The sequence below is a fragment of the Balaenoptera ricei genome, chromosome 7 (assembly GCF_028023285.1).
Source record: "Balaenoptera ricei isolate mBalRic1 chromosome 7, mBalRic1.hap2, whole genome shotgun sequence".
In the NCBI taxonomy this organism is placed as follows: domain Eukaryota; kingdom Metazoa; phylum Chordata; class Mammalia; order Artiodactyla; family Balaenopteridae; genus Balaenoptera; species Balaenoptera ricei.
This window is the reverse complement of record NC_082645.1, coordinates 66,995,123-67,008,593: the sequence shown is the minus strand read 5'-3', so window position 1 is coordinate 67,008,593 and position 13,471 is coordinate 66,995,123. Positions and strand designations below refer to the sequence as shown.

The window sequence follows — 13,471 nt, the reverse complement described above, 5'->3', positions numbered from 1 at the left end:
GAGTCTTTTTCAAGTATAATTGTGATAACCTCATTAGATATAAACCTCATTAATCATTAAACACTTTAGATGCTGATTACATCAGGGTTATCTCTTTGGTGTCCCTCTGCTTTAGTTGTCTCAGCAGTTGGATGGCTTATTAGGGATGTTGTGCGTAGATGTAGCACCAGCTGATGGAGCATCGATTCAGCAAACTTTAAAACTGCTTGAAGAGAAGCTGAAAAGTGTTGGTAAGCAGATTTTAAAAATGCTGAAACATAAGGGTTCTTTTTTTTTTTAAATATCACTACCATGGTTAGACAAGTCAACTTACACTGATCTAATTATAATTATTTACAGGGAACATAGGAAAAATTGGTATAAAAAAGCCCTTATGCCCTTAAAGGGTGTAATTTATGCTACAGTTTTTATTTTTCATTGTTGGTCAGTCACCCTTCCCTTCACAGGGCCTTCAGCCTTTCTTGTTTACCCAGCCGAATCTACAGGTGCTATGTCTTGCATATTCTATGAGCAGTTATTTGTAGTGCATGCATAAACTGTAATTAGCTGTGAAGTGTTCTGTGGTAAACCCTGTATGCCCCAAACTGTGTTTTATGCAATGATTTTTGTTGTTGCTATATCCTAACCTTGTGAAAAAATAGTTGGTTTGGTTCTGTGCATTTGTTTCTCCAAACTGGGAATACTGCCGAGGTTACATACTCTCCAAGGAGAGAATGGTCCAGTTTCATTAAGCTAGTACCCTTACTTGACACCAAGGCTTTTTACATTTTACTACAGTAGGAAATACAGTGAATTTCCCTAGGACGTGACTGGGAGAGGTGGATAGTGGATGTGAAAATGGGAGGGGGGTTGTATTGAGTGGGACAGGAGGGCAAAGGAGAATGGAGGAGAGGAAAGCAGTAACTGAAGGCAGAGATTTAGTGGAAAATGGTGACATGTGATTGAACCAATTTAATTAATTTTGAAAAGGACTTGAGCGAATGGGTTTGAAAAATCACGTTTGTATTGGCATTTTACTTGCTTACAGTCTTCGTTATTTTTAACAGATGATATGAGTAATACATGTTTAGTATTTAATATGCCAAATGAAATTTATTTCAAAATGTCACAAGTTTTCTTAAACCATATTTTTCTTTTAAAAATGCTAAAAGAATTCTGGTATATGTACCTAATTTAGAGTCTTGTAAACATATCCTAAGTGTTGCTTCTCGTTGGGTGTAAGCTGGACAGCACCTATACTCAAAATGTTCAGTGTCCTTTTACAGTGAGAATACATTGCTTGAATGTTTTAATGTCTTGTAACTCTTATGTTTTTTGAACAAAATATTTGCCTTATTCTCCTAAAAATTGGACTACATAAAAACAGAAAGGAAAAAATTGAAAATCTTATCAAAATAGAAATTCTCACACTTCCTATTTACAGTTTTGAAAAGTAATTGTTATCTATGGAAATTCACCTTTTGGAAGTTCTCTTTAGGGAGAATTTGAATGAGAGGGAGCTCCAGTTTGAGCCACATTTAAAGGGGTTTTATTGATCGAAATATTCAGAGGGCTCCATCCCAAAGTATTTTAATGTGCCAAGTTGTTATACTTGGAATCCAAGTACAGTATCTGCTAGAGGATTTACTTAAGGGAGGGAAAGCTTCTCTGGTTTAAGAGATTAAATATAGTAACTTTTGTTTTAGATGTAGGATTGCAAGGTTTGCGTGAAAAAGGTCAAGGTCTTCTGGATCAGATCTCCAATCAGGCATCCTGGGCCTATGGAAAGGATGTAACCATTGAAAATAAAGAAAATGTGGACCACATACAAGGAGTGATGGAAGATATGCAGCTTAGGAAACAAAGGCAAAGTTTGACTGTTCATGTTAATTTTTGCTAAGACAACCTAATATTAATTAAAATGAAGAGTGATATAATTATATTTTCCATACAAAGTAAAAATTCTTACCTGTTATATAGTAAGCATGTAGTAGGTTTTTGGTGAATGTAATGATTATTGTATATAATTGTACTAACAAATAATGGCAGTTTGTTCAATTAATGGGTACATTTTCCCTTTTTACTCAGTGGTAAAAATTTCAGTTCCACTCAAGTACATCACATTCCATATCCCCAGTGTAGCCTATGACTCTTCTATCTTTTAAGAAAACTCTTTTTGGAAAATTTTGCTTTTCCATTTTCATTTAGTTTAGAGTTGCTATTAAATGTCATTTACATTGATGTGCTTCTTCATCTAAACGTCTCAGAAATTTTCATGCATCCATTGTTCTCATATTTGCTGTAGAAGGATTAGACAATAAACTCTGGGTAAGATGATGTTTAGTTTCCTTTGATGTAGAACTAGGAATTTAAAGGGTTCTTTGAAAACTCAGTTTGCAATAGCAATTGCAGAGTATTGCAAGGTAAAGGATTAAATTAACATATGCTAGTATATATAGGCTAGCATGGTTGTGTGGAATCTTTATACACTTAGAAATTCTAAGGTCATCAACAAAAACCTCACAGAAACTCTTCCCCTATATCATAGAGAAAATAGTCATTAGAAATTCCTTCTATCCTCATATCTGCAAACGTATCCATTTCATTATTTATTCTCATCACAAAGATGATACATGTCTGCTCTTATCAAAGCCGTGTGTCCCCATCATCTTCTCACTCCGTCAATTCCCATTCTCTACTCTGATCCTGCCTTTCATTTAAATGCTTAAATCTCTCCTATTAAAAAAAAATTAGACAATTACACACATGCATATACCTTCAACCCTTTGTCTTCTAGCCCTAGAATTCTCCTTTCTGACAGCTGTCATTGATGGTCTAATCTGCACTCATACTTCCTCACTGCCTCTAGTTACTTTTCGTCCCTTCTCAGTCTCCCCTCTCCCCTCACCATTTCACTGAACATACTCTTACTGATGTCACAAGTGACTTTGTAGTTGCCACGTGTAATAAATGCTTGATCTTGGTCAAAATCCAGGGAATACTTTTGGTCCTGACATTGCTTGACCACTCTGAATAGAATTAGGCACAAATGACTTTTTCTTTTTTCTTCAAACTTCCTGACAACCTTGTCTTCTTTGAAAACACCCTTATGAGTCTCCTCCTGGCACTCTGTTTCTTCTTGGTTTTCTGCACTGATTTCTTGTCCTCTAGCTAATTTCACTGCTTTCAGGGTTTGTTCTGAGGCCAAATTCTCTTCTCACTCTTTGTCTTCTCCCTACTTTAATGACTTTCTGTAATATGACCGTGATTGAGTAGTTATGACTCTGACCCAGACCCCTCTCCTGTGTGTTAGACCCGTAGTTCCTCTTACTTACTGAATGTCTCCACCTGGATGCCCCATACACTACTCAAAAAAACTACTATGGACAGACGAGAATCATTCTCCTCCAAAGCTTGGCTCTTCTCCTTTAGTTTCCTATCCAGGTTAAAAGTACCATCAGCTACCAAACTTGGAATTTATCCCAAGGATTTATTAAAATCCTTACTCTTCCTCATCCCTTACAGCCTCATCAAATGCCCAAGTTCTGCTGTCTCTGAATCATGAACACTTCTTTCTTCCCAATCTTAGCTGCCTCTGGCATTGCTCGTCTACAGTCTGTTGTGCCAAGAGCGCAGTCTTTTGTAAAGCGCACATCTAATCCCCAACTTCCTTGTATAAACCCCTCTCAGTGACTTCCTGTTTTCTCAGATGAAGTTCAGTCTCCTTGGAGTAGTGTAGGAGATCCTTCATAATCCAGTCCTGCATAATCTTACCTCCTTTAATTTTTCTACAAAACCACGCACTTGTTTTCACTTTCCTGAACGCATCATGCTATTCCATGCATCCATGACTTAGAATACGTCTTTCCTTGTTTTCTGCCAAGTGGATTCCTACTTATTCTTTAAGACTCAGGGGTACTTATCCTTGGAAGCCTTTTTAGATCTCTAAGGCAACTTTGTTACTTGTTCCTCCCTGTTCTCATACAGCTCCGCAGTAGTGTTTATCACATTGTTTATTTAAAAGTGCATCTCCCCAAATGAGACCATCTTAATAGTAGAGACCATGTCTTATCCTTTTCAAGCACATTATTCATACCTGACAATATGTGTTGAATATGTGTATGATATCATCTTCATCACTGAAGTGTCTTACATTGTCTTTTAGCTTCAGATTGTAAAAATACTTATCATGATTACTTCCCTTCAGTCCCTTGTAGAATTATTTAACCAAGTTGCATTTTAACAATATGTTACGGGCTTTTGTTGAGGGCATCCTTATAAAAAATAGCCTTGTGACAATGACTTACCTATTGTTATCAGGTTTCCTTAAGAATATCAACTATAGTGGAGTCCAGTGCCTCATGGGTAGCTTGTTATTGGTATTTGGTACTGCAGTGAGTTTCTACCTTCCCATCTAAAGTTCATGGAATTGCATGGGAATGAAGGGAATCAGAATGAAGGGATCAGAGCTGAGCTAGATCAAGTCAGCTTAAAATTGTAATCTGTATATTATCCAGGCAGACCACAGTAAAATTTAAGAATACTGTGAATTGTGTTTCTCTCCACCCAGAGATCAACAGAATTTTTTTTCTTTCTTAAGAACATAGATGGAGGTTTTTTTAAATTCAAAATTAGATATTACTCTGGATAATGTATAATGTAATGAAAAGCTTTATTTTTTTTTTTATTCCTTTGGAGCACCATTCTCTAAGTTAGTATTTTAGAAACTTTACATTTTTATCTTTGAAGGTTGTTTAATGCTAATTGGCAGTTGATATTGCTTTGAGTTTTAGTGTACTGCTGTGTTTGTGCTTTGCTTCAGTATTTTGCAGAATCCATACTATACTCAGAAGGGTTTGTGATTTAGTACCATTCAGGTATTTTAAGGTTTTGATATAACACAGATACAGATATCCTTAAAAATCTTACAAATCAATACAAAACAGTTACAGTCTCCATAGTGTAGGACTGAGTATTTTAGTATACTGTAAAACACGTGTGCCGGATGGTGGTGTTATACTAGTTATCAACAAAACTGAAATGTCCTAAATTTATGTTTGGATTTATTAGATGTGAAGACATGGTAGATGTGCGAAGATTAAAGATGCTTCAGATGGTGCAGTTGTTTAAATGTGAAGAAGATGCTGCCCAGGTAAAGATCAATCAGGCACATTATGCACTTGTCTTTTCTTAGAAGATTGATTTCACCTAACTGTAAACAAAAGTGTACTTTTCATGGTCCTAAGCAAGTAAATTCATTAAGTCAGATTCTAGTTTATCCTGTCAAAATAATAAAGTTTTGTATTCCCACTTATCTTACTGGTCTCATTTTTTAAAAATTTATTTTAATTTATTTATTTTTGGCTGCATTGGGTCTTCGTTGCTGTGCACGGGCTTTCTCTAGTTGCGGCGAGTGGGGGCTACTCTTCGTTGCTGTGCGCGGGCCTCTCACTGCGGTGGCTTCTCTTGTTGTGGAGCACGGGCTCTAGGTGCGTGGGCTTCAGTAGTTGTGGCTCGCGGGCTCTAAAGCGCAGGCTCAGTAGCTGTGGTGCACGGGCTTAGTTGCTCCGTGGCATGCGGGATCTTCCCGGACCAGGGCTCGAATCCGTGTCTCCTGCATTGGCAGGTGGATTCTTAACCACTGCACCACCAGGGAAGCCCTTACTGGTCTCATTTGACTTATCTTCTCAATGAAATTCTCTATTGAGCTAGCAATTGGGATTATTTATTATTTATTACTGTTGATTTGGTTGTCAGTTACACATCCCAGGATGAAGGCTGGTGTAGCTTATCTCTTTTTAACCCACAAGGTTTTTCAGCTAGATAAACAGTTTGCTATCTTTGTGTAGTTAGCATCAAAGAACATGATTCCAGCTTGACATAGAAGAAACTTAACGATTTTAAGTAGCAACATAAATCTATAATGAGATTCCAATAAGATTATATTACATAAACACATGATGTTCTATTAATATAAATCTTGTGATGTTAATTTTAAATGAGTGCTTCTCTTTAATAGGTCTTGTCTTTAGATTTTCAAAAATTTTGAGTGGGAGGAGAGGTCATTAATTCATGCAGCTTGGCATTGAATGAAATAAACTATTAAGGTTATAACTAATGGATTAATTAATCACATGCTAGTAATCTTTCTTTATATAAATATGATGTTTTGATATAAGAGTTTATAAAGAGTTATGAACCCAGCTTCACTGTCATTTATTTTCATTTAGGCAGTAGAATGGCTAAGTGAACTTCTGGATGCTCTTCTTAAGACCCACATCAGATTGGGTGATGATGCTCAGGAAACGAAAGTCCTACTGGAGAAGCATAGAAAATTTGTCGATGTTGCACAGGTGCAGAACTGGTTATCTTCCTTTTCTACAAGCTCTGTGTTTGCATAGCTTTCTGCGTGATTGTAATGTCACTTAACCTTCCAAGTCCAAGAAGATTGGTTACGTTAATCCAGAAATATTACAGAACTAAGAAAATGTCAGCTGGTGAATCAAAACTAGCCTGCATAAACTTGAGAGGGTTTATGTTTTCCTGAATACAGGTTCTGTATGCTTCCTCTGATATATGGTATATATTATGACATTTTTAGGCAGTAACTCTGTTCATTCATGAAAGTAAATCAGTAAATGACAAACCCTAGTTTCTGCATCTCACTAGTGTTAGCAAAACAACACAGATTTTTTTTTTTTTTTTTTGCATGTGAAAAGTATCTTAATTTATTTTCCCTAACTATTGAGTTCACATTGTAACAGTGTGGTTTCCTGTATGGAATATAAAGTGCCCACTTGCCACCCATTCGTTTTGATCAATGAGTGAGCAAACTTTTTTTTTTTTTTGTGGAGTCGGGAGTCATGGTTGAGCAGACCGAGGTGGGGAAAACGGAGTAAGAGAGGGAAGCCAGACAAGAAATAAACTTAATAAAAATTAACTGAAAGTATTGCTTCCCCTTTATTATTTATGCATGCAGACAATTTGTAGCAATAAGTGCCAGTGGACTTATTCATTATTGATTTCTAGTAGTGTTGCTTAATTGTAACCACAGTCCTCCTGCACACTTTCCCATCCCTCTTTTCAGAATTCTTTTATTATAATTTCATGTTGACTTTTTCTTTTTTAGAGCACTTATGACTATGGAAGACAGTTGCTACAGGCCACAGTTGTGCTGTGCCAGTCTTTGCGCTGCACCTCTCGATCATCTGGGGATACACTTCCTCGACTGAACAGAGTATGGAAACAATTTACAATAGCATCTGAAGAGAGGGTACATAGGCTGGAAATGGCTATTGCATTTCACTCAAATGCTGAAAAGGTTCGATTTTTTAAAAATGTAGTTTCAGTAGTGTTTGTACGTTTAAAATGTGTTAACCTTGTAATTTTGTTATTAGTCTGTTTTTTAAAAATTTATATTAATTCCATTGTTTAAAGCTTGTTTAGATATAATGTATTGTCTTAGAAAATTCAAATCAGATTCTTAGTAAGCCATACCAGTGCTAGAGTACTATGGTTAGAGGAGTTGAAACTATCCAGTAGTCCTCTCTCAGCAGCACGTCTCTCCTCACCAGACCTGATGCCCAGAATGTACTGTTTGTTCTTTCAGGTGTCATGACTCCCATCTGTTTCATTATGCCAGGAAAGGAAACTTTGCTTTGGCAACTACTACTGATTGTCATAAATGTTTTAAAAGGTCATTTGTGATTTTTATAATGTTTAGAGACTGTCCAGCTAAAATTATGAGAGTAAGGATAAAAATAAAACCTTTTTTTTTCATGTGTTATCTTTAAAGATTCATTCTAGAATTTATTATTTAATGAATTCGTTAGTCCCAGAAACCAAAAATGAAATATGCAGGCAAATTTTCAATAGAACCTTTTTCTCAACTGCACAGTGAAAATTTATAGCACCCGAGCCTTATATTTCCATTCCAAAGAGGAGTCTTACTAAGTAGTTAACTTTGTTTTGATCTCTTAACAATCACAGTTTATATGTAGGGAATGTTCAGTACAATTTAAGATATGAGAAACCTAAGATGTAAATGTGATAGCCTTAGTCTGTAGAACAGAAGAGAAATTGCCAGGAACCTCAGGAATTAAGCAGTTTCTGTCTGTGTTATGCAGTGCATCTGTTAGGAAATGTCCACAGTTAACTCTTTCTGAGCTGGTCACTGAACTCCACAGGTCAGTGTTTTAGTGTAAAATGGGCCTAGTGATGATGAATGAAAGTACACAAAATGGCTTGACTTGTTTATCTGCTGATTGTTTTAATGAAAACTTTTTATTGAAGTAGAGTATTAACATAGAAAAGTGTACAGCTCAAATGTTCTGCTCACTGAATTTTCATAGAGTGAGCATGCCTGTGTAATCAGTGCACTGTTCAAACAACAGAACGTTACCAGCACCCCAGAGGCTCTCCACCCTCTTTTAATCACACTGCTTCTGCTGCCCATCCTGGGGTGGCCACTGGCCTGATTTCTAACACCACTGATAACTTTTTAGGATCGTGCTTTAAAAATGTATCTGCAAGGACGTTTTAAAACCTAGATCTTTTTAAGAAGTTAGGTAAGAATGAATATGGTTGAGACTTTTTTTCATAGAAAATTAATGTTCTTATTTTTTCTGGTACATGGCCTTTATCATGCTTATAATAAACTCTATTTAAGGTTATTTTATTGTGCCCACCTATGTAAAGCCTAAGCCTTTTGTTATCAGATGTTATTTTTCTTTTGAGTGTGTTGTATTTTATACCAGTAAGCATAAATATAACCACAACTATAAGCAAATTGTATAGCAAATGATAGTGACTGGGAAAATATTTAAATTGAATCTAGAATTTTACAATATGAAAATGTCCTTTATGAGTAATGCTGAAGTAAACATAATTGGATTAAGTAAAGTATAATGCAAAAAAAGTTGTAAAAATAAACACTTTCTTCTGCCCCAAATTTTGCAGGTTTTTTTCCTGTAGGTAATTTTTTTAAATTAGTATTATTATTTTAAATCTGGAGTGTATCTTAGACTCATAGCACATCTCAATTTGGGACTAGCCATACTTCAAAAGCACACTAGCCACATGTACCCAGTGGCTACTATGTGTGGGTCTGTACTTGTAGACTTAACTATTACAAATCACAGCATTTTTTTTCTTTCTTTCCTTATTTTCTTTTGTACCATTTAAATTTAAATGGTAATAGTTAAGGAAAAAATAATATCAAGGACTGCAGAACTTCCCGTGTTTGAATTAAAACCTTATCAATTTACATCTTTTTTTGTTGTTATTTTTATTTCATTTGTTTGCTTACATCATTTAACTCAGGGCAGCGGATCACTTTTTAAAATAACTATAAAGTTTCTAGCTAGGTAATCACATCAGTTATGTGTTTGTACTCTGAGTATATATTGTTACGTATTTATATTTTCTTTCATTTTTGAAGTCTGTAAGCTCTTTGAGGTCAAAATCTGTATCTCATTCATATCCCAAGCTGCTACATAAACATAAAGTAAGTATTCAATAAACAGTTACTTAATGAATGAAAGAATACTACTTTATAAGCACAGTTTGAGCTTAGATTCCAGATAGTAGTCTAGTATTATTTTTTTCTTGGAAATCACTATAAACCTCTTCATACTCCAGTTATATTATTAGTAGGGATTGTGTATTTCATTTTGTTTGAATTTCTTGGGCCAGCTTTGATCAATCTTCTATAATGGCATACATGAAAATGCTAAGAACAGAACAAAAACACCTTCAATCTACTAAATTTGCATGAACTTGATTCCTTTTCTGTGTCTCTTGATTGATGTTGCACTTTTATTTGTTGCAGATTTTGCAAGACTGTCCAGAAGAGCCTGAAGCTATTAATGATGAGGAGCAATTTGATGAAATTGAAGCAGTTGGGAAATCCCTTTTAGATAGACTAACTGTTCCTGTGGTTTATCCTGATGGGTATGGTGCATGTTCTTATAATTTGTGTTTTTATCAGTAAGGTCTTAAAGGGATATCAAGAGAAGAAAGTCTGTTTCTTAAAAGTCCTAGTAAATTAGCTTTGGTTCACATTTTCAATTTCTACAAAAAATTAGTTTAAAATGAAGAGAAATCCATACTGGGCTCTTAACAATAGTAGCAATTGGTACTTGCTGCTGTCAAATGTATTGCTCTTGATAGCTTGTTGTAGAATAAAGATCATTGACTAGGTTGACATCTTGGGTTCTCGCCTTGACTATGATGGTAAGGAGTTGGGTGACTTTGGGCTTCATTCATGGAAGGGATGGGGAGGGAACTAATGTTTAGTAACTTAAAATATATACCAAGCCCCAAGTTAAACACTTCACCTTAATTACTTTTGACCAGGGCTAGAGCAGTATGATTATTTTGATTTACAAATAAAGAAACTAAAGCTCAGAAAGATTAAGTAAGGTCCTCAGGATTTCACAGCTTCTAAGTGGAATTAGTATATAGTTTCAGGTCTGTCTGGCACCAGATCCGTTCTCTTTTCACTGTGCTGTATGGAGTCCTAATTTCTTCATTTGTAAAATGATGGGGTCGTGATTCTCACATTCCTTTCCATTTCAAAAGTTAATGATAAAAATAAGAAATAGCCTCGTGAAAATAAACAGACCAGTAAATGAATCAGAAGGAGCTTTATCTACAAGGAGCTAGACCTTCTCAGTAAAAATAATTTAGAGGTAATCCAGAGGATGTTTAATTAGAACACTAGAGAAACCAAACCATTGAATACAGGTATCCTTACATTGTAACATAGTGTAATGGGTACGATTGTGGACTCTGGAACCAGATTTGTTGGGTTTAAATCTCAGCTCTGCCACTTATGAGCTATGACATCTTGGGCAAGCCACTTAACCTTTCCGTGCCTCAATTCCCTCATCTAAAAATAGGGATATATTTTCCATACCCCTTCAGGTTACAAGAGCGAGGGAATTAAATGAGCTAAATGTATATAAACTACTTAAAACAATTGTGACACATGGTAAGTGCCACTACTACTGTGTCATGAACTTCAAATGATTATTTGGAATTGATATTGAGAAGATATAACTTTATGCCCATGAACAAATACTATTCATAGTCTGTACTTAGATAATCTCTAGTCGTACCTAAACTTGAACAATCAGAAGTAGCTTAAAGTCATGTATATCTCCAATGTATAAAAGAGAATAAAATCTAAAAGTTTATAAATTCAGCTGGTAACAGCATTAGTAGGGTGCTTCTGGTTGTTCCATTCCAGGACACCCCCCCGACCCCACCAAAATCTCATTTCTGTGTTTCATAACCAGTTGTCATAAAGTCGGTCTCATTCTACTTAAGTCATCCTAGGAGCATATACCCCTGGTATTTTTGCTTGGGCTTCTCCTCCTGTGTTCTACAAATAGTTCATGTGTCATTTTCATTTTTAAGATAAAAGAGTAAGTTAGGGCTGTATATTCAAATTTCACAACTTTAATATTTGCAATTATTATTTCATTCCCTCTTATATGATAATTTGTTTATGCTGTGTAAAGTTTGACAGTAAGCTTGGTCAGATTTACCTTTTGTAACATTCTCCTAGAACAATAAAAGAAATTAGGTGGTCTCTCTGGATTCACTACTTGAAGACCCAGGTTCAAATTCTGTTTTTTCCACTGTGTGATCTTAGTCATTTAATTTTCTAGGTCTTAGTTTTCTGATCTAAAAAATGAAGAGCTTAACCAGATTATTTCCAAGAACTCTTAGAGCTCTAAAAGATTCTGTGACTCTGAATACTGTGTCTTTGCCGATAGGATAAAATTAAATAATTTTACCTATTAACATCCCAAATGATGGCTTAACATTAAACGGATATTTTACTTGTTAGCTGTATTTGACAACTGGTGTCCGTAGCCCTTAGCTCTGAAGTACACATACAGATTTTATATTTGTGTATGCTTATGGGCCCAAGGCTAAAAGTATAACATTTATACTGTTGCATTGTTTTGTTTATTTGTTGAATTGTTTGGTTTATTGAGATTATCATAAGTGTACATGATAGGACATTTATACTTCTAATAAATTTTTCTCAACATGTCTTAATATATATTATGCCATTTAAAAAAATGTTTCTCCTACCAAATTGCTACTCAAAGGTAAACAGTATGGTCTGCAAAAGAACTAACACCATACCACGTAGGTAATTTTTACGGTAATTTTTGCTTCCTTTTGCATTCACTACAGTCAATGGATTTGTATTAATCTGACTAGACTTTTTCTGTTTTGATTTTTAGAACTGAACAATATTTTGGGAGTCCAAGTGACATGGCTTCTACTGCAGAACACATCAGAGACAGGATGAAACTAGTTAGTCTCAAAAGGCAGCAGCTGAGACATCCCGAAATGATGACTACAGAGAGCTAATAGCTGCCTTCTTCCCGCAGATCTGCAGTTCATAATCCCGCATGTCGTTGGCATACTGCAGCATTAGCTACGATATGTTAAGATGCATTTCCCAGCCAGGATAAGCCTCATTTCTTTCCATTACACACTTCTCTCCACATGTTAACATCCTGTAACTACCAAGCAGAATTATTTAACATGCTTTGAGACCATAGACTCCAAGTATCTTAAAAGAAGGAACTGTAAACATTGCACTGAAAACTTGCTTTAAAGCTTTACCTGACCTGTCAGTTTGTAGATGAATAACTGATAATAAGCTTTGAATGGTGCTAATAAGAGTTTAGAACTTCTCTCTATAAAAAATGGTTGTCCTTCCTCCCCAAGTGATGTAGTAAATTTAGACTATAGTTAAACTGTTATTAGTAGACAGTGGTGTCCTCAAAATTTTACTTTGTAATTCTCCTTCAAAATTGAGTATTTTTATTGTGTCAGTATGAAGAAAACCTTCAGATTTTTGATATATCATATTCATTAAAAAACATTTTCCTATTTGTATTGATAATGTATAAAAGTTGTTTGTGCTTAATAAAAGGATTCTTTTAAACATCTTATTTAATTTGGTGGTTATATCTATTTCCAAACATGAGTGCCTTATTTAAAAGGGCATTCTTAGCATTGTGAGGATGGTTTAGTATTTGTTTTTTCATGTTGGTTGCATGTATTTTAGCCAGGAAATTTATATGTAAGCATGTGTATATAATAAATAAGCATGTTTTATCATGAAAAATTATTGTGAAGAACAATTAGATCTTTAAGAACTTATGAATAATGGAATACTATTTCTCATTTTTCTCTTCTTCAACTTGAAAAATGTTATCCAAATTATTAACTACCCTGAAGATATTTTGTTTCTGGGGGAGGAGGGCTGGGGAAGAAGGCATACATAGTTACTTAAGTGTAATCCTTTATATCAGAGTAATCTTTCAGGAACTAAAATAGCAATTGTTAATAAAATTTAATTTCTCAAGATAGACTAGAAGCAAGATTCTGAAGTAGTATAATAACAAAAATTGTACAACTCTTTTAGAAATAAAATTTATAAAATGTTAGTGCTTTTAAG

General features: G+C 35.0%; 1 protein-coding gene across 6 annotated transcripts in view; it reads left to right on the top strand.

Annotated features, from left to right (window-relative positions):
• The window catches only part of SESTD1 (SEC14 and spectrin domain containing 1), a 137,460-nt gene extending 124,498 nt beyond the window's left edge, over window positions 1-12,962 (top strand). For all 6 annotated transcript variants that reach the window (XM_059928231.1, XM_059928234.1, XM_059928233.1 and 3 more), the window contains 7 exons: window positions 116-230; window positions 1,686-1,845; window positions 5,050-5,131; window positions 6,210-6,332; window positions 7,109-7,300; window positions 9,809-9,930; window positions 12,243-12,962. In XM_059928231.1, coding sequence (XP_059784214.1) covers window positions 116-230; window positions 1,686-1,845; window positions 5,050-5,131; window positions 6,210-6,332; window positions 7,109-7,300; window positions 9,809-9,930; window positions 12,243-12,372 — 924 coding nt within the window. In that variant the 3' untranslated portion in view covers window positions 12,373-12,962. The remainder of the gene's footprint in view (window positions 1-115; window positions 231-1,685; window positions 1,846-5,049; window positions 5,132-6,209; window positions 6,333-7,108; window positions 7,301-9,808; window positions 9,931-12,242) is intronic.
• The last annotated feature ends 509 nt before the right edge of the window (window positions 12,963-13,471 follow it).